Raw genomic sequence first — 26,079 nt, forward strand, 5'->3', positions numbered from 1 at the left:
CCAAACTGGGTGACTGAGAGGTCTCCTGTGGGCCTGGAGATCGTGCCTGGGAGCTTACTTCGGGAAGGCCAGAGCTGCTTTTGGTCTTGAGCTGCTGGGACACTTGATCCTCCCATGTAGCAGCTGACTTGGGGAGCCCCTTGTGAGGCCAGTAAACATCCTGGGACTGGTGATTCTAACACCAGCCTGTGGCCAGAAGTGAACGCTGAACTTTTGTCTCTTTCCTTAGGGGTTTGCTATTAAACTCTTTCAGAGAAAAGTTCTGGACTCCTAAGTCCAAGTTACTGACCTACTGTAAAACTGCATCACCCTATGGTCATGTGCCCTGATTTCTTCATGATTATTAGCCCCAAGTGCTTAGCTTACTTTGCCCTGTATCTGAACCCTGATCAGAAGAAAAATTTTAAAGCCAATGATTTAAAGGACTTTAGGAACTGAGATCATGTAGCCCCTTTATTCTTCCAAATCATTGAAGACTTTATTTGGATGTATCACTCTTAGAGAAATGGGATCATAAGCAGCCATTTATTTCTACATGTAGATTTAAATAATCATATTTTGAAAGTTTACTTTTTAAAGAATTATTGGCCTCATTTTCCCAGACTCCTGAGAATGCATAATTTCTACTCAGGTCAATAAGGAACTGTCTCCTCATTCCAAATAGCCTTTCACCACTGGGGTTGAAAGAATGGGGCTGGCCTCATTCTGGGGGTGAATGTTTATAGTTTAAAATTTTTGACTAATATTTCAATTGCCTACAGTTGAGAAATATACCCTGTAACATTCATACAGAAGAAGGAAATGCAAAGTCACTTCTACTTGGCTTGGGGTGAAGCACCAGACTCCAAGCTCCAGGAGAACTAGGCCAGCATAGGCTGGTTCCCAACAGAGTGTCCCCAGAGCCTGGCACCCACAGGTGTTCCACAGATGCCTACAGAATGGGGGTTAGGAGATGAAGCATGGATTTCTTTTAAAGCAAGGGCCTTGCCAGGCACTTCATAGTCCTGGAATAGCCAGTTCACATGGTTGGATACTGTATCATGCACTCTACAAATCCAGCAGACATGAAGAGGATATCCAGAAAAGGCAGTATGGTGTAGCAGAATGCAGAATGAGCCCAGAGCCAGAGACGGTGCTGGATCCAGCTCTGGCCTGCCATTAGTCAGTGGTATAACTGCTGGCCCATTAGTCCACCTCCCTGGACTTTGTTTTTATCATATGCAAAAATGATCACGAAGATTCCTTCCACTCTAAAGCTGTAATTCTCTACATTTAGTGATGCTCAGGATACGTCTGCTATACTGGCTTTAGAAGAGAGCAGCAAATCAGTGGTTAAATACATACTGCATTCCTTCTTCAAAATGTAGCCATGCATCAAACCAAAAACAATTAAGCTGTTTTATAATAAAAAGAGATTATGTTAATATCGCCTACCTGGCTCAGCCCCAAATCATCCATCAGTATTCTGCTTTGCTCCAACTCACTGTCATGATGTTCATACAAAAATAAGCTTGATATGGGAGTTGATGCAGAGCAAATTATGCGCACCTGAAACAGAGGAAAACGAGTAAATGGTGTTACTCCTTACCTTTCACAAGTTGAAGGTAAAAACAAATTTCTCATAAAAATCTGTTTGTCATAACAGGGAGCTTGGATTTTTGCTTTTAAAATGTTCATATTTGTTCTAATAGTATGAATCTCTTTAAAGTGATATATAATTTTAAGTGGTTCTAAATACATGCAGCAAAACTGGTACTTGGTGAAAATACACTCTTATGAGTTTATAGAATGCATATTTACAAAAGAACAATGCCTTGAACTCCTCTCTTTCAATCTAAGTAACAGTCTTAACTTTATTTCTACTTCTACACATTTTCTCCAAGTACTATGTTTATTTTGGAAAAATATTTTAAAGCTTCAATCTATGACTTTTTTTTCCTATTTCATTAATCTGTTTTTCTAATTAGAGATTTTAGCTAATTATCCTGAAGTTATCCTAAATTATCCTAAAGCTACTAAAAATTTCATTAATCTCCATGCTTAAGCATCTACAAAAAAAGCATCAGCAAAATGTGGTTGTCAAAGTTTCAAAACTGGCAGGATCCATTTACACTGTATCTTCTTCATGAATAAAAATCTTGCATAAATAAATGAATACAGCATTTCTTTTTTTAAAAATAATTATATGGAAATCTCTTAAAAAAATTTTTTTTTGGCTGTGTTAGGCCTTCCTTGCTGCGCGCGGGCTTTCTCTAGTTGCGGCGAGTGGGGGCTACTCTTCGTTGTGGTGCACGGACTTCTCATTGTGGTGGCTTCTCGTTATGGCACACGGGCTTAGTTGCTCTGAGGCATGTGGGATCTTCCTGGACCAGGGCTCGGACCCGTGTCCCCTGCAATGGCAGGAGGATTCTTAACCACTGCACCACCAGGGAAGCCTCAGCATTTCTTTAAGGTGGATTTCAATATTTGGAAAACTTTTTTCCTATTTCTGGAATACCTCTGAAATGTAAATAGACAAACCACATAACCCATATTCAGATAGCCTAGGATCACAGATGTTTCCAAATGTATTTTTGAAACAAAATACTTTTTAAAAAAGCCTTTTGACCATGTCCATATTTTTTCTTATAGTTTGAGTCTCTTTAAAGTGATATTTTTTAACTTTTTAAAAATATTTTTTGCAGTACGCAGGCCTCTCACTGTTGTGGCCTCTCCCCTTGTGGAGCACAGGCTCCAGACGTGCAGCCTCAGCGGCCATGGCTCATAAGCCTAGCCGCTCCGCGGCATGTGGGATCTTCCCGGACCGGGGCACGAACCCGTGTCCCCTGCATCGGCAGGCGGACTCTCAACCACTGCGCCACCAGGGAAGGCCTAAAATGATACTTTTAAACTGCATAGTACTTTACAAATATTTCCACACAGCTTATACCACCCTCTGAAGTAGGGAACAAAGCTTTTATTGGGCAACCTGGGGCCTGGAGAGGTCTTAACTTGTGACACCAACCCAGATCTTCCAGTTCTAAGTTCAGTGGTTTTTCCATTACAACTGAGGTTGACATTTTTACCTGTTTGAAGCCCATCTCTGTGTGCATCAAAGATGCTCCCCAGATGCACCGTTACCACTTTGCCACATAGGTGACTGCTAAGTTCAGTGCATTGCTACTCTACTTATACCCTGAGTTTCCAGAACCTACATTTATTTCAGCATCCTGCCAGACATCCTTCAAAAAGACTACGCTTGACATTAATATTTCTTGATTACATAGTGTTTGAGTGTACATATGTGATCATATATCAGAGACAGCTTTTTTATCTTTATAAATTTTACTTCCACTAGTTTATATATAAAACATACTCTTCTTGATGTTTAAGAAGACCTGAATTTGTTTTCAGGATTCACAGCCATCCTTTTAAAATCATTAAGTAAATATGCTGATACTTCAAAATAATGTATTGATGTTTGGGACTAGTCTTTCTACATCCAAATAACCTTCTACCTCCTCTTATAAATTATTTAAATCACAAATGACACTTTTTTCATTACTCAGATGGGAATGCCCTTATTTCACAGATACATCTAGAATACATTCTAGAACAATGTCTGTTTAATGCTCCCAATTTCTGAAATAGGATAATTTCGACTATGCTTTAAAAAAGAGTATAAACTCCAAATGCGTGATTTGGTTAAAGCAAATGTTAGGAGAGTAGTTCTGATATTTCATCATATTGCCAGATAAATCTTTTTGTCTAACGAAGAAGTGAAACAGTGGGGGGAGGTAGGATCAGGGGGTGGGACTAAGGGGTGGGGACCATAAGCTTTCTTTAAGGTATTCCTTAAAAGATATAAAAGATAAAAAAAAAAATAAGAGTTTATCAATCCTCCAGTCTAAGAACCACCTACCAATGCCCCTCTCTCACTTTCTTCTTGAAGCACTGCCCTCTAAAAACAGAGTGCCACCTCCAGGAGATTTATTCTGGACTCCACGCGATTATTTCAGAGCACAGTCTCTGGATGAGTGACCCAGAAGGAGACAAGTGACAGGACTTGACCCCTAAGCTCTGGTGTTCTCAGCTTCCTGCCTCTGCTGACTCCCTGCTCGCACACCCCCTGGAAGCATGCAGCAGATTTTGATCATGCTCACTAAGGAAGGCTGCCCTCAGTGTTGCACCAGAGCCACGCTGGCTGCCCTTCATGCTCAGGCCCATCACAGGGCCTTTGCTGCAAACTCGCCGCCCTGGTGAGGGCTTTTCACTCTGCACTTTGAGCTTGGCCATCACATCGCAGAGTTCGTGAGCAGCACTTGAGGAGCTGGTGAACGAGCAGGCTCCAGGCCCCACCCTTGGTCCTCATTTGCTGGTGGGGGTGGTGTGGGCTCTGGAATCTGGATCTTAAGTAGCTCAGATGATTCTGGTGCAGCTGGTCCTCAGCAGGACTTTCCATGCCCAGCCCCATGTCCCACACAAAGATCAGTTTACTCTCCCCCTGTACTCTCATAGCACCAACTCCCCTCTTTTTCCAAGAGAACATCCCAGTGAGGACTCTACACTCAGCTCTGTGTTTCATTAGTGTTTCTTCAGCACTAGACTATCAGCTCCATGAAGGCAGGCACCATGTCTGGCTTTGCTTGTCACTGAATTAGCACTTTGCTTGGCATGATAAATGTTGTTGAATGAATGAATGAATAAAGGAAACATTAAACATCTCACCTCTCCCTCCCAGCAGATTCTGGTACTTTCTCCTCCCCTCAAAGTCCCTTCAATTTTAGAATCACTGCTCTATCTCTTTCTGTGCAAGGAATAAGGAGGAAAAACTGTATCTAACAGTGAAACAATATTTCACTCTAATTTGAAGTGGTACTTATACTTTACTGTAAATATATATTTATAGGTATATACTATTAATCGTGGCTCACCTTCATTGAAAGCTTACTGTACGCCACACGAGGTTCTAAGTACTTTACATGCTCATGTACCTCACAACAATCTTATGAGGTAAATACCATTATTGCCTTCTTTTGCTAAAGAAGGCAATTCAAGTTCAAGAGGTTAAGCTGGTCTTCAAGGTATTCAGCCTGGTCCCAGGGCCCACTCCTTAACCACTAGGCAATACTGCCTCTGATGAAGGGACAAAGGCTCTGCAATTCATGCTGAAACACCTGGATTTTTTTTTTTTTTTTTTTTTTAGAGAGATGACAGGTACTGGGATTTCTGGGTCAGAGGGAGAGAAAACTCTAATACTGAGGAGGGCGCTTTAGTCATTCATCCATTCATTTTGTTCATTCATTATTTTATCAGTCCAATAATTTATTCATGCAACAAGTATTTATTGAGCACTCAATCTACGTAAGGCATTGTGCTGTGCATCCTCATAGACAGAGCACATGTCTGGTTGAATGAAGGATTTGGTAATATAGCAGACTGTCTTATGATGGGATTTTTAATATAGTACTATTACTATTACTGCTACTACCAAATAGTACTTATTCAGCTTGTGCCAAGTGTTGTTTTAAATGGTTTACCTGTATTAGTTTATTTTGTCCTCACAACAGTTCTCTGAAGTAAATACTCTTATTGTCTCCAATTTGCAGATGAAGAAACAGGTACAGAGAAGTGAAGTAAGTGGTAGACCAGGATTCCAGCCCAGATAATTTTGCTCCACAGTCCAAAATGTTTAGTTTTGAGAAAATGTGCCATACCCTTACCTTGAAATCATAAAAGTTATCAATGAGAGTTATGAATCTCCGAGCTTGGGTCCTCTTTGCCAGGGTAAATTGTGGAATGTTTCGTAAAAATACTGTATCAAAATTCTTTGACAGTTCCAAATAGTCACTGGCTCCAAGTGGCTATAATTAAAATGAAATAAAGAATAGAAAATTGAAAGAAGCCAATTCTGGTTGAAAACATCTCTTTTTCTTGTCATGGTGTGATCTAGGTGGTAGCTTTGGGGTAACTTGACCAAACGGGGCAGTGTTTTCAGAGTAGGCTGAGGACAGAATTCACTATACTGTAACAGTGCTGTAAATAAGTAAGAGAGAAGGCAAAACCTTGGTGGGAAGTTAAATAACAACTCTGGCCGCCTCCGCTGGTATCTTGTAGGCCCCCATCCTAAACCCAGTCTTTACTCTTTTTATTTATACGACATGACTAAACACATCCTAACAAATCCTTCCTACGACTCAACTGCAAACTGTCACTACTGGTAAATAGAGCTGTCTTATCATGGCAGCTGAATATTTTGTCACCATTTTGAAATAAAGACTATGCTCCAACATGAAAAGCATCAGGAAATACTTTTCGTTTAATTTGAGGTACAATTACTCAAGTACAATGTAGTAAACACTGCTAACCTCTGTAAGGAATACCAGAGGGTTTTCATGACCGGAAGTAGACCAAGACCTCAAGTATTACGTGGTGCAGGTGCTACCTCTACACACGAGGAGGATGCAGCACTCAGGGTCCACAAAACCACTCACAAAGGTGCCACCTACAGATGTAAAGTGCTTGCTCCTGAAACAGGAAGTTAACTCATGACAGTTATGAAAACGACTTGCAAACACTCTTTGGGGTTAGGAACACTCCCAGGAGAGGCACTTCTCATTTTAAGTTGTGTGTGGATGACTGTGACCTGTGAGCAGGAACCATGAGCAGGGCCAGGAGAGTGTTTCTGGCCCTGCGAGAATGTGGAGGAGACTAGCATGCCAGGACCTGCTCTCAGGTGCCTCTGGAAGCTCTTGGATCCCAACAACTGATCCCTGGGACACAGATGGCTAAGCCTCCTCAATTTCTGGCAGAATTCATTAATACCTGTTCAAAAATGTCTCCCTCACTAGGGTGGTAATTTGCATTAAAACTCCTGCTTTCAGAAATGTAGACAGGGCTATGTTCCTGGGAGAATCAGGGAATTGCAAGGAAGGGGAGGGTCATTCTCACCTTAGAGTCCATCCATTTAAGGCCGCCACTATCCTAATGACCAGCTAAAATCAGTTATATTCAGAAAACTTCTAGTGGAGGTGTGGGGAGGTAAGAGTGAATCGGAGAGTGAAGCTCTGGGGAGGCGGCTCCCTCAAGAAGAGCAGTTCTAAGAAGGATGCAGTAACTACGAGCCTAGGGCGAAGGGGCACACCACCAGAGAGAGAGAGCACAAAGAATGACATGATGCCTTTGAAATCTGCTTAGAGAGGCCCCTTCCCCCCATCTCCTCTCACCAACCAAGTAACAAATGGGGCCAGAAAAGAGATGACCTTGCCTTTTCCATTTCCCTTCCCTAGCTGGACAGCCTCTACCTCCAGACCCAGTGCCTGACCTTAGCTGAGACTCCCTGCTCACCTCAGCCATAGGGGCTCGAATGTGCGTGTGGTTTATTTTGGTCTAACCTTGACTCTGTTATGAGGAAACACTGCTGTCAAGCTTGATGTGGACCAGAAGGGTGTGTTAACAGAGCAGCTCGGAACAAGGGCTCTAGACAGCCTGGGTTTGAATCCTCAGTCTGTAACTTATAAATGGTGTGTCTTCAGCAAGTAACCTAATCTTTCTGTTCCTTAGTTTTCCCATCTGTAAAATGAGAATTGTTTCCTATCTCACAGCGTTGTGAGGATTAAACAAAATAATGCATGCAAAGCATTTTACACAGTGCCTGGAACATACATTACCACTCAACCCACTTTAGCTGCTTTTTATTTTTATTATTTCGAGCTCAAATGATTAGGCTCAGTACAAATGAGTTGAAGGTGTGAAGAAGTGTCATTCTCAATAGGACCAGGTAGCGTTGCTCTACCCCCTGACTACATCCTAAACCTTAAAAATCAGCCTTTGTGCATTTGCCTGTCCTCAGAGTCACAGCAGGGACCAGATGAATGAGACTGTGGAATCCCATGTAATGAAAACAATTCCCGAAAGGGGGAGGGGGAAGGTAATATACAGTGTCTTCCGGTAAAAAGGAGAACTCATACAATAAGACACTCATGCTCTGAGGGTGACCCATACTACTTTTCTGAGATCGGTTAGAATTTAGTGTCTCATCTTTTGTAAATCAGAAATTATATGTAAAAAAATATGTAAAACCTCATCTTAGGTATGTAGTTATGTATAATTAAACTCACTCTTTATGCATGGATATGATTTCTATCAGTATAACTACATGCCCAAGGAAAATCATTATCAGAAGTGCACTGAAGTGCCTAGGGCAGCTGAAAATCAGAATTCTGCCCACTCAGCTATTTTTACAAATTATATACCTTTGTCAGTAGGCTCTGCATTTGCCATTATACTGGCAAATATCCCTTTCCTTCATATCCCTCATACAATTATGTGCTCATTCATGTAAAGAAAACTAAGCTTAATATAGTTATCTATCTCCTTTAAGAACAATGGTCATTGGGGGAAGTTGTTGAATGGGTACAGAATTTCAGTTTGGGATGATGAGAAAGTTCTAGAGATGGAGAGTTGTGATGGTTGCACAGCATGTGAGTATAATTAATGCCATTGACATGTACACTTTAAAAATGATTAAAGTGGTAAGTTTTATGTTATATATTATTTTACCACAATAAAAAATAGTCATTAAATAAAGGAGAGTTTATTAATTGCCAAAGAAATCCCAATTTAGGCTATGAAGAGAGTAATATCACCTTTTTCTTTAAAAATATGAAAAAGAATGAAATGTATTAATCAAAGAAGGAAGTCTTCTCCCCAAAGAAATCAGCTCCAAAAAGATTAATTTAAAACATAAAGTTTTAAAATATATATATTTAAAGAGTCTGTTTTCTTATCCTGGCTTCGATGTTGAAATGTCTAAGAAGTGACACTCACCAAACTTCCCCAGGACTGAATCTGGGGAGAGATGGGGGTTTCTTATTAGTTAGAAATACTATTTTTCATTAATTAAATAAGTTAAATAGTTGTGAGAGAAAATACCATAAGGACTTTGGAATTATGGTCTGTCACGTCTAGTATGTGACCTTGAGCAAGTCTTTCTGAACTTCCATTTCCTCATCTGTAAAAGAGGGATCATAACCTGTCTCATAGGTTTGTCCCAAGGATTTGATGCATTGATTGCACGTAAAATCTTACAACAGTGGTGGTTACACAGTAAGTGATCACTAAATGTTAGTTCTTAACTTACAGAGTTCATGTGAGAAGTAACTAAAATGAATTATGCATAGTGTACTGTTTGGCATACAACACTTAATAAATAATAGCTATTCTTTTATTAACTATTAAATAACCTTTTCCTCAGCTCACAAAGCCAGGCAAGTGAACAGTTCAACAGTCCAGTCTGACTCTGCCTTTGCACTCAGGAGGTAAGAGCCACTCCCTCTGGTCCTTCCTGTCTGTGGTCCACCAAAATATCTGCCCTCCTGGCACCTCAGCCCTCCATGAAGTCATATGTAGATGACAAAAATAGCATATGTCTCAGGCCCTCTCCTTCCCACATGTCTTGTGGTAATAACATGAGCACCTGTGTGTGGTAAAGCCCCAGACCCACATAATGAACAGCCCCTAACCCAGTACATGTCACATAGGAAGTGCTTAATATTTATTGAATGCATTAGTGAGTGTATGAATAAAACACAACATAGCCTGGGCAGCAGGCCTACTCCTTCCTTTATACCCATTTGTCACCAAATTAATTGAAACACCTACCCAAAAAATCCCACTTTTTCTTAGTTGGCCCAAATTCCTCACTCCCCAGGTAAGCCTTTGTTGTATATCCTAGAAAACACATGTAGGAACATTCTAGAAAAGATATAGACCATAATGTTAACAATGGTTGTCTTTGGATAGTGGAATGAAAGATTAACTTTGTTTCTTTGTTATACTTTTTGGACTTTTTTTCCCCAGTGAACTTGTGTTACTTTTGAATAGCAAAAACAGTAATGCTTTTTTTGGAGATCATTTTTATAGCGAGCATCTTATCATTTATGCCTCACCTGTGTGAGATCATAGTATCAGTTTTGTCATGGACATTTCTCTTTTTATCCCTAAGCTTTCTTAATCTATAGAAGTAGGATTTTTTTCAGGGACATTTAAAAAAAGAAATCATAAGCTGAATGCGTGTGTTCTCCTTTAAAGTTTGACAAAGGAAAACGGATTTGATATTTGGGATGAAATCTGACTTTGGTTGTATAGTTACATTCAGCTAATGATTCTTCACACCAGGGAGACAAGGGGGAGGGAGGGGATGGGATGAATGGCAGCATTCCCCAATAGTTCATGTTCAGCCCTCATGGCCGAGCACCAGAGTCCCCAGATCAAAGGCCTAGTAATGTCAAAAGGCAAGTCTTTGCCTTTAACAGTTGTTGTTTTGTGTGTTATCAGTAAAGAGTTCACCCTGTATATTACAGAGGTGAGACACATATGGACCTCAGAAATGGTCCTGAGATTAGACAGTGGATGATGTTAATTGTGCATCTTTTCTTTAAAGCAATGAATTGGAAACTAGATTCATCTTTGCAGACCAACTTTCTATAATCAAAAATAACTCGCATATATTTATTGTTACCCTTTGAAGAAAATGAGTGGTGAAAAATAATTTAAAATAAAGATCAACATTTCTATGCTTACCACAATTAAACCCGATGCTTACCACAATTAAAATAATTAAAAATCACTGCAAAATTTGTTTTGTCCAGGAAATTATACTATATACACAATGAGATCTGTACATGAGTTGGAAATAAAAAATTGCTTATATAAAATTAAAAATCAATAGTATACAATATTTACAGCTTGTTGGCCCAGGTGGATATGCTCCCATTGATATCGTGTCTTAATCTGAGCAATTTTTCTCCACGTGAGCTTGATGACCAGCATGCTGTGTTTCTTTTTTCCATAACTGTCAGACAATATCCAGTCCATCTGCACGTGTTTATTACCTCTGCTCCGTTTTCTCTCTCTCTCTCTTCCCCTTCTGCTACTCTAAATGAACCAAGTTAAACTTCATCATCTCCATTTCTTTTATCCTTTCTTTTGTATTTTCTTTTTTTCACTTCTTCATGATTCATTTTGGATAATTTCCTCTGACCTATATTCTACTCCACCATGTTTCTCCCTAGCTGTGTTTTATCTGCTCTTAAACTCATCCATTGAGTTCTTAACTTTGGTTATACACTTTACAGTTCTGGAAATTCTACTGGTTCTTTTTCAAAGTTGATATCTCTCTTTTTATATTTTCTAGATTCCTACACTTAAATTTCCAAGCCTATCTTTCGTTTTAAATCTCTTTGAATATGTAAGCTTAGTTGTTTAAAATATGAACTCATAATTCCAATATCTGGTGTTTTAATTTTATTGTCTTGTCTCTTCATATGTTTGGTTAACTTTGTGTACTGTATTTTTTCTTTGAAAAAAGAAACACTTGTAGAAAGAATTTCAAGTTCAAGGCTTGAAAGTATTCTGAACTACTTGGCTCACACAAAGTTTGACTGAAGCCCACAGAGAGCTGGTTTACTTCGGGCTCACTCTTATTCCTAGAGTGCAGTCCTTTAGGGCTCCAACCAAAGTGGAGAGCAGTTTACTAGGTCCCCCACCTTTGGCTGGCCTTAGTCTCTGCCTTTTGTCTCACTACCCAACTAGGCTGCCAAAAGCAAGTTCAGTTCAGCTCAACTTGTTTTTTAAAAGAAGACTGCTAGTGCTTACCAATATCTATGTTTTCTTCATTTTTCTGGGCACACAGCTAGATTACATTTAGGTGTGGCCATGTGATCAAATTCAGGCCAGTGGAATGCAACAGAAGGTGATATGCATCACGTCTAGATCTGGCCCATAAATAGCACCCACACAGACTCCTCACTTCCTTTACTCATCTCCTGGTTGAAAAGAGAGGGCTCTGAGGACTTAAAGGAGGGTGGAGGCACAACAGGGATGAAGCCTGGATCCATGAGGGACCACATGGAGCAGTTTCCTGGTCAACCTGCACTGGATGGTGATATGAGCAAGAAACACATGTTTATTTGTTAAGCTTCTGAGATTTGGGGGTTGTCTGTTTCCACAGTTAGCCTATCCTAATACTTAATTCATCCAACTTCTTTCATTGTCCTAACTACAAAATTGGCGCAAATTACTGACAAAGAGTCCACAATTATTGGAAGTGGATGGCTTCCTAACACTTCCTGTATGAACAAGGATTCTTGTTCACATAAGATGGTAACTATCAAAAGTTTCTCTTCAAATTTTCTTCAGATTATCATTAAAATTTTTTAAATCAGGAATTGCATTTAGCCATTTCCAACATCAAATGTGATTCTTAGAAAGCTATATTCATAGAGATAACTTTTCTCATTACAAATTTGAAAAGATTTTGACAGTTTTGTTCAAATTCAGTGTTTGACATACTTAAAACATCTTTGTAAATTTATTTTTCTTCTCATGATTATATAATATACAGAAATATAATAAATGTTTTCACCAAACCACATATAGATGCTGCCAAATCATAATATAGCCCAGTGTGCCATGGTATCACCAATGGTATCATTTTTGATATGTGACATCTTGATCACTGTGACCGAGAAGCTGATACTAATGGTTCCACAGGACCACTCACCCCCTCACTTTCAGTAGCATTCAGTATTTAAAGGTGTCTGGGGCATTCAAATGCATTAACTAAAAAATTCTCTATAAGATTATGATAATTTGAAATTCATTTAAAATATTTTTGGAGAAATGAAGAATGTCTACGTGGGGTAGTCTGATTACAATTATGGTTCCAATTATTCTTGCCTCCTTGTCCACACCCTTTGGATTGTGACTTTCCAGCTGTAGCATGAAGACATGGAGTCTATCTGCACAACTTTTCAATCTCGGCTGGACTTGTAATTTATCACAGCCAATAGAATGAGGCAAAAGTGACAAATTTCCAGTTGTCAGCTTAGGTCTCAAGAGGCTTTGCCTGCTTCTGCTCACTCTGTTGCAGCACCTAGGCTGGCCTGCTAGAAGAGGAAGGGACAGAAGGAGAGCCAATTGTCTAAGCTGAGAAACTATCTCAGGCCAGCCTACAGCCAGCCAGCCCCCCAAACAGATGAGAGAGCCCAACCAAGATCAGCAAGGCTGAGTGCTGATGCATAAGTGAGCCCAAAATAGATCAAAACAGTTTCCCAGCTGACTTCCCAACTTCCTAGCTGACTAGAGAGTGATAATAAATGCTTATTTTTTTTAAGCCACTGCATTTGGGGTGATTTGCTGAAATACTATACTTGCTACAGAGAGATTTACTAAGAAAAGCACATGTTTTAGAAGTCATTAGCAAGTCCAGCACATGTAGAAAAAATATGACCTAGCTTTTATAGCAAAAGATTGGCTTTACACTAAAAGTAGAACTACCATATGACCCAGCAATTGCACTACTGAGCATATACCCTAAGAAAACCATAATTCAAAAAGAGTCATGTATCACAATATTCATTGCAGCACTATTTACAATAGCCAGGACGTGGAAGCAATCTAAGTGTCCATCGACAGATAAATGGATAAAGAAGATGTGGCACATATATACAATGGAATATTACTCAGCCATAAAAAGAAACGAAACTGAGATATATGTAGTGAGGTGGATGGACCTAGAGTCTGTCATACAGAGTGAAGTAAGTCAGAAAGAGAAAAACAAATATCATATGCTAACACATATATATGGAATCTTAAAAAAAATAAAAAATGGTTCTCACGAACCTAGGGGCAGGACAGGAATAAAGATGCAGACATAGAGAATGGACTTGAGGACATGAAGAGGGAGAAGGGTAAGCTGGGACAAAGTGAGAGAGTAGCATTGACATATATACATTACCAAATGTAAAATAGATAGCTAGTGGGAAGCAGCCGCATAGCACAAGGAGATCAGCTTGGTGCTTTGTGACACCTAGAGGGATGGGATAGGGAGCGTGGGAGGGAGACACAAGAGGGAGGAGATATGGGGATGTATGTATATGTATAGCTGATTCACTTTGTTATGAAGCAGAAACTAACACAACATTGTAAAGCAATTATACTCCAATAAAGATGTTAAAAGATTGGTTTTACATAATTAATAAATACATGTAAGCATATATAGTGTCATTTATTTTATGTTCATTTACTTTTGTAATCAATTTTGGAATTTTTATGGTGTAGTATAAAACTTATTTCCAAAAATAAAACATGATTTACTGTACATAAGAACTAGAAGAAAAAAAGCCAGAAAATTATGTGGCATTCTTATTTAGAGTACAAGACAATATGGACCCAACTGAATGAAAACAGAAAGCCATAGAGAGAAAGCAAGTTGACATGAAAAAGGAATTGGGGGAGACAAGGACTGACTGCAATAAAATTAAAATTGTAAGAGCATTCCAATAGAAAAATAATGAATTTGAACAGACAATTCATGGAACAGAAATTATAAAAATTATAAGGGGCTAATAAGCAAACAAAAAATATAATCAAGCTCAGTAGTAACCAAAGTAAGACAAAATAAGAATGATGTATCATTTTTCATATTGCAATTCTGTAAAGAAAAATAAATTACACTGCTCAATGCTGGAAAGCATATAATGAGACATCCATTGCTGCTGGACGAGTAAATCAGTTCAGCTGTTCCAGAAAAAAAATTGTTAGGTTGTATTAAGAGCCCTAAAAGAAGTCATAAACTTGACCCAGTCATTCTGCTTCTAGAAATCAATCTATAGGAAATAATCAGAAATTCAACCAAAGGCTATACACAAGGATTATTTATGACTATGAGAACCCAAAAGCAACTTTAAAGCATAACAAACAGAGGAATGGCTCAATAGGGCACATTAATATAATGCACTAATATGTTGCCAACAAATAATGGTGTTTATGAAAAATATTTTATGATATGGAAACATGCTTATGGTAAAAAGTTAAGTAAAAAAAGGATAATGAAAATTTGTAATTGTATTCAAAACATATAAGTAGGACAAAGGCTAAGTAAATATGTAAAAAATACTAACAGTTGCTGTCTCTAAGTGGTCTGAGTGATAGACTTAGAGGTATTTTTATGATCTACTTTAAGACTTTTCTGATGACTCTTAAAAAATACGGTTTGAACTGCGTGGGTCCACTTACATGCAGAATTTTTTTGGTAGTAAATACTGCAGTGCTACGTGATCCGTGGCTGGTTGAATCCAAGGGTGCGGAACCTCGGACGTAGAGGAACAGAGTATACAGAGGGCCAACTATAAATTATACATCTTCAACTGCGTGTAGGGCCAGCACCCCTAATCCTGCATAGTTCAAGGATCAACTGCACTATTTATTCACCTCAGTGTCCCTAGCACCTTGCACAGACCAGGGAACAGAGTCTTGCATAATACAAGATTGGTGAATAAATGAATACAGTCACCAATTCTTCAAAATCAATTATATTTACTGAATGTTTAATAAATACAAGGTATTGTACTAAATCCTACAAGGACTTTGCAAAACACAGAGAAGACACATTTTTCCACTTTTTTGACTTCACTAACATACCACTAAATTGCATGCACATGATACCTATGGCAGCTGCAAATATTTATAGTTATGTTTTGCATTAGTCGATCTGCCTATGTAAATAAACCATAGCATAAGACACTGTTTGAAATCATAATTAGTATCATAAATTCATGCATTGTATCCTATGAATAACTAAAGCATATGATTATTTTTGAGTACTAAATGGCACCCCAGTTAGTAGCATCCTTAAGTATATTATTTTAGCTCAAAATTCAAGTAGCATTACCAAATGCAGATTCTTCTTATGATAGATAAGGATGACAGTCTCCATCTTTCTACCTGAGCAATTAAAAAGTTTGTCTTTCAAAGCGAGAGAGAGGCATGGACATATATATACTACCAAACGTAAGGTAGATAGCTAGTGGGAAGCAGCTGCATAGCACAGGGTGATCAGCTCGGTGCTTTGTGACCGCCTGGAGGGATGGGATAGGGAGGATGGGAGGGAGGGAGACACAAGAGGGAAGAGATATGGGAACATATGTATATAAATAACTGATTCATTTTGTTGTAAAGCAGAAACTAACACACCATTGTAAAGCAATTATACTCCAATAAAGATGTTAAAAAAAAAAAAGATGTGGCACATATATACAATGGAATATTACTCAGCCATAAAAAGAAACAAAATTGAGCTATTTGTAATGAGGTGGATGGACCTAGAGTCTGTCATACAGAGTGAAGTAATTCAGAAAGAGAAAGTCTAGTACCGTATGCTAAAACATATATATGGAATTTAAGGGAAAAAAATGTCATGAAGAACCTAGGGGTAAGACAGGAATAAAGACACAGACCTACTAGAGAATGGACTTGAGGATATGGGGAGGGGGAAGGGTGAGCTGTGGCAAAGCGAGAGAGTGGCATGGACAAATGTACACTACCAAATGTAAAATAGATAGCTAGTGGGAAGAAGCCGCATAGCACAGGGAGATCAACTTGGTGCTTTGTGACCACCTAGAGGGGTGGGTTAGGGAGGGTGGGAGGGAGGGAGACGCAAGAGGGAAGAGATATGGGAACATATGTATATGTATAACGGATTCACTTTGTTATAAAGCAGAAACTAACACACCATTGTAAAGCAATTATACTCCAATAAAGATGTAAAAAAAATACAAAATAAATTTTTTTTTAAAATTAAAGAAAATAAAAGAATAAATAAACAGCATTGCTCTAGTAAAAAAAAAGTTTGTCTTTGATGTGGCTGGTTATCTGAATAATTTTCTAAACAGGAACAATGAAAATCCACTTATTCAATGGTTTATGCATTCTCGACTATTGTTTCAAACTCTTTGTTTCTGTGGAAACCTGATGAAAACTTAAAGAACTTTAAATCTATAATGAGTTTGCTAAGGGCATTTGTTTTCCTTAATTACCAAGAATATACAGCTGCATTATATGCAGCACAGTTTCTCTAACAAACTTTTAGGAATAAAGAGCTTGCCTGCTGTCTTCTTTCTCCTGTATGAGAAACGGCACAGCTGTCTGTTTTGGTTTGACCCTGAGGCCGGGAGTGAGGATTTTCTCAATGCCACACCAATGTGAAAGGCACGAGCGTTACCACCAGCCTGCCTTCTGCCCTGCAATGAGCAGTTGATCCACTTCAGTGACACGAATGAGCTGCCAGCTTGAGTTTCTTTTTTCTCTGCCTGGCTAATGCTTGTTCTGCCACCATTATTTCAGCTCAAGTAGGACGATTATTATTTCAAGCACTGTCTAGATTATACTGTCCTAAGGGTTACTCTTTATCTGTATAGACTCCTCTTTATAAATTCCTTGTAGTGATGCCCTGATAGCTCCTAATTAAACAAGTATGTGTGGCACCTTGCTTTGTTTACACAGAAATGACAATATCTCAGATCTTAAAGAGAAGTACCTTTTAATAGGAAAAAAAATGCTTGAATGGAATTCAGATGAATGTGTCCTTTTCAAAACAAACAAAAAAAATAAAAAGAACTGACGTTAAAACAACTATGTGGGGCTTCCCTGGTGGCGCAGTGGTTGAGAGTCCGCCTGCCGATGCAGGGGACACGGGTTCGTGCCCCGATCCGGGAAGGTCCCACATGCCGCGGAGCGGCTGGGCCTGTGAGCCATGGCCGCTGAGCCTGCGCGTCCGGAGCCTGTGCTCCACGAAGGGAGAGGCCACAACAGTGAGAGGCCCGCGTACCACAAAAACAAAAAAACAAAAAAAACAACTATGTGCACCAAAATAATAAAGATAATAATTAGAAAAAGAGCATTGAAATGTGTGCAAATAATTTCCCAAGATTGGTCATATGGCACCTTAATATGAGAAATCTCATTAATATGAAGACCATAACATCCAGCTGGGAAATATCTCGCCATTCCAGAAAATACTATCAACTCTTACACATTCTATTTCAGATGTTCTTTTTGTGCTGAGGAAAAGTCTTACTACTTGATTTATACAGTCACAATGGCAGGAGGCTAGTCCTACCTAGATCTGCCAGATCTTTGCCTAACACTCTATCCCCTCTATGGCCAAATAACAATGGTTAATATAGTATTCTATTGGGGGGTGGGCGTCCTATTTTTATTTTAAGAGAATCTGTAGAAACAATGACTCAACAATAACAAAAAATCAATGTGGCAAACCAGAGGCAATTGTACCCTTTCCCCACCCTGACGCAAATAGCTCTGCGTATCTAATAGATCTCCAAATCCTGGAGATGTCTAATTCTGGAGATTATGGAACTGAAAACTTTCTCGAAACACAAACTGCATACCAGATGTACTGAGTGCCTACTATGTGAAAAGCACTGTGCCAGGTTTATTTCTAGGAATTCTTCTAGTTCGACTGGGGAGTGGAAAACCCATTCGACTTATAGCCTGCAGCATAGAAAACCAAAATGAAAAATATGGAGATAGGTCAAAAACACAACATGAGAAGAACATGAAGAAGTAGGAAATCATTAGCATCATCATTATTATTAATAAGCACCACTGAGTGTAAGCATCAATACCACTCTAAGGCAATACATTAACGATGAGATGGTAAGAATTACTGGAATGGATTATACTAACCACCTGGGATTCAGTAAGTAGAGACCATAATTTGTTAAGCAATTAGCTGGCATCTGACTGGAACGTCCAATTGTTTAATAGACATCTAAAATTTGAGGAGTGTCAAGAGTTGCCCCTTTAGGAAATGAGATAACTGGGTTTGATTATGCCAACAAAATTAACATCATGAATGAGTTTGTGTAGCTTAGAACCCTCTATTCAGAAAGACCCTAAATACTTCTGGAATTAGAAAGTCCTGCCCAGGTAATTTATTCAGTTTAAGCTTTCAATTTAACTATGCATGATAGTCAGAAAGCAGCCTAGATTCTATACAAAACAGGACTGCTTCTTTGGTTTTTAAGTCTGAGAGAAATGAGCCTTCACAGCCTCCTTCACAGACCTTGGCTAACCATGTCCTAGAATCTACCCTCACCATGGGATTATTCAACCTGGCTAGACTCTCTTGCTAGTTCTCAGGGTATCTAAAGTTTCTGAATTAAGGTAATGAGAGGGTTATGCTTTAGATTTTATAAGAAGCCATGGGGGCGGGGGGGAGCAGGGGGACTTCCTTAGCGGTCTAGTGGTAAAGACTCCGTACTTCCAATGCAGGGGGCATGGGTTTGATCCCTGGTCAGGAAGGAAGGAAGTTCCTCATGTAGCGCAGAGCAGCCAAAAAAAAAAAAAAAAAGCCATGGGGATACTTTGAATTACTAGGTTTTGTTTATAATGACTCCCAAAATTTGTTTAAGCTTTAAGCCAATTCTAACCAGATTCTAGAAAAATGGGAACAACACAAGTGAACTGAACAAGGCATTATACTGAGCATTTAGCCTAATAAGAGAACCCATATTCTCCATGTCCAGGAACACAGGCAGCAGGACAGTTTTCAAAAACATGCCATATACAATGTGTGTGTGTGTGAATAAGTATTTCACTAGCTAAAGATTTTTTTTCTTTGCCTGACTTGGGTTTTCATTGCTGCACGCAGGCTTTCTCTAGTTGCAGCGAACAGGGGCTACTCTTCGTTGCGGTGCATGGGCTCCAGGGGTGCGGGCTTCAGTAGTTGTGGCATGTGGGCTCAGTATTTGTGGCTCGCAGGCTCTAGAGTGCAGGCTCGGTAGTTGTGGCACACAGGCTTAGTTGCTCCGTGGCATGTGGGATCTTCCCAGACCAGGGCTCAAACCCGTGTCCCCTGCATTGGCAGGCAGATTCTTAACCACTGCGCCACCAGGGAAGTCCTAGTTTTTGATTTAAGTTTTTGATTGGAAGGTATTTAGTTTAATGTGGCCCTCTACTGTTAAGTAACCATGTATAATCAATCTTTTAAAATCATAAACAATGAGGAAATTTTATTTTAGCTGCACAAACAGCTAGTTCTTTGAAATGATTAACCTAGATATTAGCAATCCAGCAGACATTGAAAAAAATATTGGCAGGGGGAAGAAAAATAGCCCAACAGTTGCTAGAATCATTTCACAAAATCATTTATTAAAATAATGCTATAACAACCCCCTTCTAATTTCCCACTGCAAAAGGGATTTTCTTGGCTCATTCAAAACAAATGGAAATTTAAACATTATTGTTAAAGCCTCAGACATTATGATATCTGATTGTATAGACTACAGAAGGTAATAAATGTACATGGCCAAGGCTGATACATGTTTCCATCTTTTTCATTTTCTATTTTTAATTTAATGATTTTAATAAGAATGTACATGATAATGGTGAAGTAATTAGTAACAATACTACCAAAATCACTGAAATCAGTAACTGATAGAAGATTAGCACTTGATGGTGAACATAATTGAGCCATCGTGAGCATCCCTCAGTAGAGGGCAGTATTTGTTACATCTCATGGGAGGAAAGGCAATGTTATAAATTTGTCTGGCTTTGAGATCTATCCGGAAGAAATTTGAAAGATTACCCCCATATGGTGCAACATGAGGTTCTATACCCTTTGCTACTGGTTCTACATGTGCATATGAAATGAAAGGTCCATCAATGTTAACTCTTCCCTCTGGATTTCAGCGGCATGAAAAATTACATGTAGGACACTAAAAAGTAACTTTGTAAAGAACTTTAGAATAGCAAAGAAATTATTTTAAATTTGAGAATGATGGTTTCTGAACGTGTTAAAATCTAACAAATGAAGAGATTTTATTGTTTTTGTTTTGCTTTGTGAGCAGTCATTGGGAAGAAACTGAATCCTCTTAGAGGTGGATATTAGAAAAGCCTAAGCAGAGTTGGAAAAGTAGATATTAAAGAGTTATCCTTCCTCATACTCTTCTGCCTTCTAAATCATGGAAATACTCAGTGAAAAATGCTAAATTCATACTCTGAAGATATTAAAACATGAAACAGAGCAAGGTTGTATGCCTCTCTGTACCGCTGCATACACAAAGGGCCAACTCCTTGAAACTTATTAAGACCAATAGAATTCTTCACTCCATTTTCTTGTCAAAGAGACAACTTTGAATTATCTGCTACCCAAATTTTATTAAAAGATACAACATTCGTGAAAGGATTGAAAGTGAGTCTATCCAATCTCTAAACGTTTGAAACTATTTCTCTGGATCAAGTCAAATAATAAAGAGAAAAGCTTAGTTGCAAAGTACTTTTTTGACCTCTATAGCCCTAGTTTCATTGAACTGTACTTTGTCATTGTGCCCCCAGCTGATATATAAGAATCTGTACAATACAAACTTGTATTAGCAGCAGGAATGGTGCTGAGTAAATTGTCCACTGGCATCTTTCAGACGTCCCTTTATGAAAGGTACAAGTCCTGCTCCCCGCTCCGCCGCCCACCCCCCCACCCCCCCCCCACCCCCCCGGCAAAATCTTCACTTCTGAGTAGCTAACTTGCTTCTATCTTCTAACTTACTAAGTATCCTTTCCCCTCTTTGGCTGGAGGGAGGCTATCCTTTCCCCTCTCTGGCTGGAGGGAGGCTAAGTGTTGATTTAATTTTTCAATTTTAAGAACTTTGTAGAAGTTTATGATATGGATTGATATATATTAACTTTTCTTGTCTTTCAACTTTTCTCTATTTTCCCTTTGCTCTAATTTTTTAAAAAGTCTATTTAATTCTATTTGTGTATGTATGTGGGTGTCTTTGTATACATATGGGTACACATACATACAAAATGCTTTTTGGAATCAAGTAAGGTATAAATAAATACACACTAAAATTACCTTTCTCTATTTCTTTTTAAAGCTTATTTTGTTATTTAGTTTCCTTTAGATAGGTGGTAAAACAGAATCAGGGAAATAACATGTCAGTAAGAACTTCAAATAATAAACAGCAGTGCCTCTTAATTTTGTTAGTTAACAATTATGCACTGAACACCTATCAGTTACACAGTACTAAATGTAGAGAGCAGTATTCTTAGAGAAGGTAGGTTTTCAATGGAGAGGGAATTTGCCCAGTGTAGGAAAGTAGAAATCTATTTCATAAACATGGAATTAAATGGAATTTGGTGAAGACAGAAGAAGTCTGAGAAAAGCAAACCATCACTGGCTTTAGTAAAGCACTGAAGGGAGAGATTAGAAAATGTATTGCAAGGGCTGCAGCAATCCAGAATGATGTGAATATTTAACAATTCAGATTTGTATTACGACATGATAGGGAAATGCAGAAAGTTCAGGAAAGAAGCTGAGAATATAATATTTTGCTGTTTACACAGTTTTTTACATACATTAAAGCTGAAAGCAGTAAGATTAGGTTGTTTGTTATATACTCCTGTTAGACTTTCTACAAAGTAACATCCAAATCCTAAAATGTTACCAATCTAGTAAATTACTTCCATTTTAAAAAATTCAATAAAATGGTGGGAAATTTTATTGCTCCTACTGTACCTTTGATTCATCTACGGTAGTACATTGGCTCTGTTTCCTTCTACTGATTCTCATGATAACACATTTTCCTACCCCACCCCTACCCATCATCTCTTCCTTTTTCTATGTCAGTTCAGGTGACTTCACTGACCCCTTTAGGCTCCAAACTAACACATCTCTATAAATATCTTCCAGGTCTATATCTTCCATACTAGACTTCCAATTGTTCGTAAGAGTTCTTCTCTTACCTCTGGTATTTCTGTTAAGGGTTCTGCTGTTCCTCTGGTCACCCAAACTGAAAACGTCAGAGCTCTCTGACTTGCCTTGAACCTGAGACCCCTCTACATCCAATCCCATAGATTTCTCTCATATCCATCTGTTCTTTCCAATCATGTAAATTTGGCTTACGTCCCTGGTTGAGGGGGCAATTAGGAACTGAAATCCAGTCCATGCTGTTTGCTAAGCCATGCACCCTGATGAGGGGCAGCATCTACCTAGAGGAAGGGGCACACTTTTTTCCACATAAAGGCAGGACTTGCTTACTTAGGTCCATGCCCATCTTCACGGGTGGCTTTATCTAATGCACACAAGGCTCCACATGTGGTAGTAGCAGTGCCAATCTTGCCAGATTATCCAATACAGATATGTTAAAAAATAATGACTAGTTTATTTTATGCTGATGAAGGTTCTAATCCAAACTCTACTACCTGATATGCAAACCCCTTTACACTGACTTCAACCCTTCTATCCTGCCTGAGTACACACCACTCTCCCACGCATAATCGAAGTTCCAGCCATGACTCTTAAGTCCTCTACATAGAGAATTCTGGATTGTCAGTTTTTTCCTTTCAGCACTTTAAAGATGTTGTACTGTTTTCAGGTCTCCATCGCTTCCAATGAGAAGTCAGTCCTTAATGATATCGTTGTTCCTCTAACTGCTTTGAAATTTTTTTTATCTTTGGTTTTCAACAGTTTGACCATGATGTGCCTAGGAGTGATTTTCTTTGTATCTGCTAGAAGTTTTTTGAGCTTCTAGAATCTGTAAAATTACATCTTTTACTAAATTTCAGCCATTTTCTTTAAAAAATTTTTTCTGTCCCACTTTCTTCCTTTTCCTTCTGGGACTCCATGACACAAGAGTTAAACCTTTTGATAAAGTTTCTTAAGTCATGAGACTTTGTTAATTTTTTTTTATTGTTTTCTGTTTTTCAGATGGCATAATTTCTATTATCTATCTTTAAGTGCACCAACTTTCCAATCATCTGCAATTAGTGTTAAGTATATATAGTGAACTTAAAAATTTTTAAGTCTAGAATTTTTAATTTTTAGTGTTAGAATTTCCATTTGGTTCCTTTTTATAGTTTCAATTCCTCTGCTAAGATTTCCTATTTGTTCATTCAATTCCAGTATATATTTCCTTCATATCCCTGAGTATAGATATAAAAGCTACTTTAAAATCTTTGCCTCTATTTCCAACATCTGTGTCATTTCAGGGTCAGTTTCTGTTAATTACCTTTTCCTCTTTTAAAATGGGTCAGATTTTCCTGTGTCTGCTCACATCTAGAAATTTTGGGTTGTATTCTGGATATTGTGAATGATATGTTGCAGAGACTTGGGATTCTTTTATATTCCACCAAAGTATATTGATTTTGTTGTTGTTGCTATTTTAGCAGGTAATTAACCTAGCTAGTCTCACACTCCAAACTCTGTCTCCTCTGTGATGGGCAGTGACTGAAATCTGTTCAATTTTTTTTTAGCTTTAGTTGTACATATATAGTTCAGCCCAAGATTTAGGCAGAGTTTATATGAAGAATGTTGGGCTCTTTCTCTGTGTTTCTCTCCTTTCCATAATTTCTCCTCTTATTCTCTAGCTGCTATGGTCACTCTCCTCTGATGCCTCAAGTCAGGAATACTGCAGGTTTCCAACTATTTTTAAATATCCCATAAGAAGCCAACTGTGATCTGCTCTCAGGCAAAAAATGACAAAAATAAGAATTCATCGGTATCAATCTCTTCTTCCATGTGTGGATAGTGTTCCACTTTCTCCCTGCTTTTGGTTGCTCAATAATGCCTTCCAGATAATTGTTTTTTAGATTTGTCCAGAGTTACAATTGTGATCTATAGGTGGGTTGGTCAAATAGGAGGTACTCTGTCATTAATGGAAGTAGGATCCTCCAGAGTCTTCAAGTCTCTAAACATACTCTGTAATTTCCTACCTCTGTGTTTCTCATAGAAACATAAAACCTCAGAGGAGGAAGAGGTCACAAAAGTTGCCCTCATGATCCCTTACCCTTAGGAACAACCAAACAACCACCACTTCTTCCTCTCCCCTGCACCAGCCGAGTCTCCAACCATCCAGCCTTCAAGGCTCACTTCCTCTTTACTACCCACAGCATTCCGGTCACACAGATCCTGTGGTACTAATTATAATCTGTCTCACATTCTGGTGATCTATATACTAGTCACGTTTTCTCCTCTAAATTAAGACTAACTATGGTGACTGACTCTTAATTCATCTTGTTACCCCCTATAGCACTTAGAACTATGCCAGCTTTCCATTAAGTACAGTAGGTCTCACTTTCCATGGTTTCACTTACCTGTGGTGAATGCTGGTCAGAAAATTTTTAATGGAAAATTCCAGAAATAAACAATTTGTGAAATTCTAGATTGCACACATGAGCAGTGTGATGAAATCTTGTACGGTCCCATTCAGAATGTGAATCTCCCCTTTGTCCAGGGTATCCCGCCATTAGTCACTTAGTAGCCATCTCAGGTATCGGATCGACTCTCTTGGTATCCCAGTGCTTATGTTGAAGTAACCTCTATTTTACTTAATAATGGCCCCAAAGTGCAAAAGGAGTAATGCTGGCAATTCGGATATGCCAAAGAGAAACCGTAAAGTGCTTCCTTTAAGTGAAAAGGTAAAAGTTCTCGACTTAATAAGGAAAGAAAAAAACCGTATGCTGAGGTTGCTAAGATCTACAGTAAGAATGAATCTTCTATCTGGAATATTGTGAAGGAAAAAGAAATTCATGCTAACTTTGCTCTTGCACCTCAAACTGAAAAAGTTACAGCCACAGTGCATGATAAGTGCCTAGTTAAGATGGAAAAGGAATTAAATTTGTACAATAAGGTACTTTGAGAGAGAGAGACCACATTCACATAACTTTTATTATAGTATAGTTATAATTAAGCTATTTTATTATTATTTATTGTCAATTTCTTACTATGCTTAATTTATAAGTTAAACTTTATCATAGTTATGTATGTATAGGAAAAACAATAGTATATATAGGCTTAATAGTATCCATGGTTTCAGGTATCCACCACAGATAAAGAGGGACTACTGTACTCGGTAAACATCTACTGAATGACTGGGGAAAAGGGACATAAAATATAAAATGGGTAGGGCTCTCTCTGTTACCCTGCTTCCCTCCCTCCCTCCCTTCCTTCCTTCCTTTCTCCCTCCCTTCCTCCCTCTCTCTCTTTCTTTCCCTCCCTCCCTCCCTTCCTTCCTTGACCACAGGGCATGTGGCATCTTACTTCCCGGACCAGGGATCAAACCCACACCCCCTGCAGTGGAAGCATGGAGTCTTAACCACTGCACTGCCAGGGAAGTCCCTGTTATCCTGCTTTAAAGGTTACTTAAACAAATATCTAGCACGTTGGTTTATTTATTTAGCAAGTTTCCTTCCTAAAAGGATGACATTCCCAAGAGGAGATACTATTTGCTGATCTAC

General features: G+C 38.7%; 1 protein-coding gene across 3 annotated transcripts in view; it reads right to left on the reverse strand.

The window, feature by feature from the left end:
* Positions 1 to 26,079, reverse strand: part of AFG1L (AFG1 like ATPase) — a 199,920-nt gene that overhangs the window by 8,358 nt on the left and 165,483 nt on the right. For 2 of the 3 annotated variants that reach the window (XM_065889073.1, XM_065889074.1), the window contains exons 11-12: positions 5,703 to 5,843; positions 1,435 to 1,548 (exon numbers count right to left, since the gene is read on the reverse strand). In XM_065889073.1, the coding sequence (XP_065745145.1) occupies positions 1,435 to 1,548; positions 5,703 to 5,843 (255 nt within the window). The remainder of the gene's footprint in view (positions 1 to 1,434; positions 1,549 to 5,702; positions 5,844 to 26,079) is intronic. The other variant, XM_065889075.1, reaches the window with a different exon arrangement.

The sequence above is a fragment of the Phocoena phocoena genome, chromosome 12 (assembly GCF_963924675.1).
Source record: "Phocoena phocoena chromosome 12, mPhoPho1.1, whole genome shotgun sequence".
NCBI classification, from domain to species: Eukaryota; Metazoa; Chordata; class Mammalia; order Artiodactyla; family Phocoenidae; genus Phocoena; species Phocoena phocoena.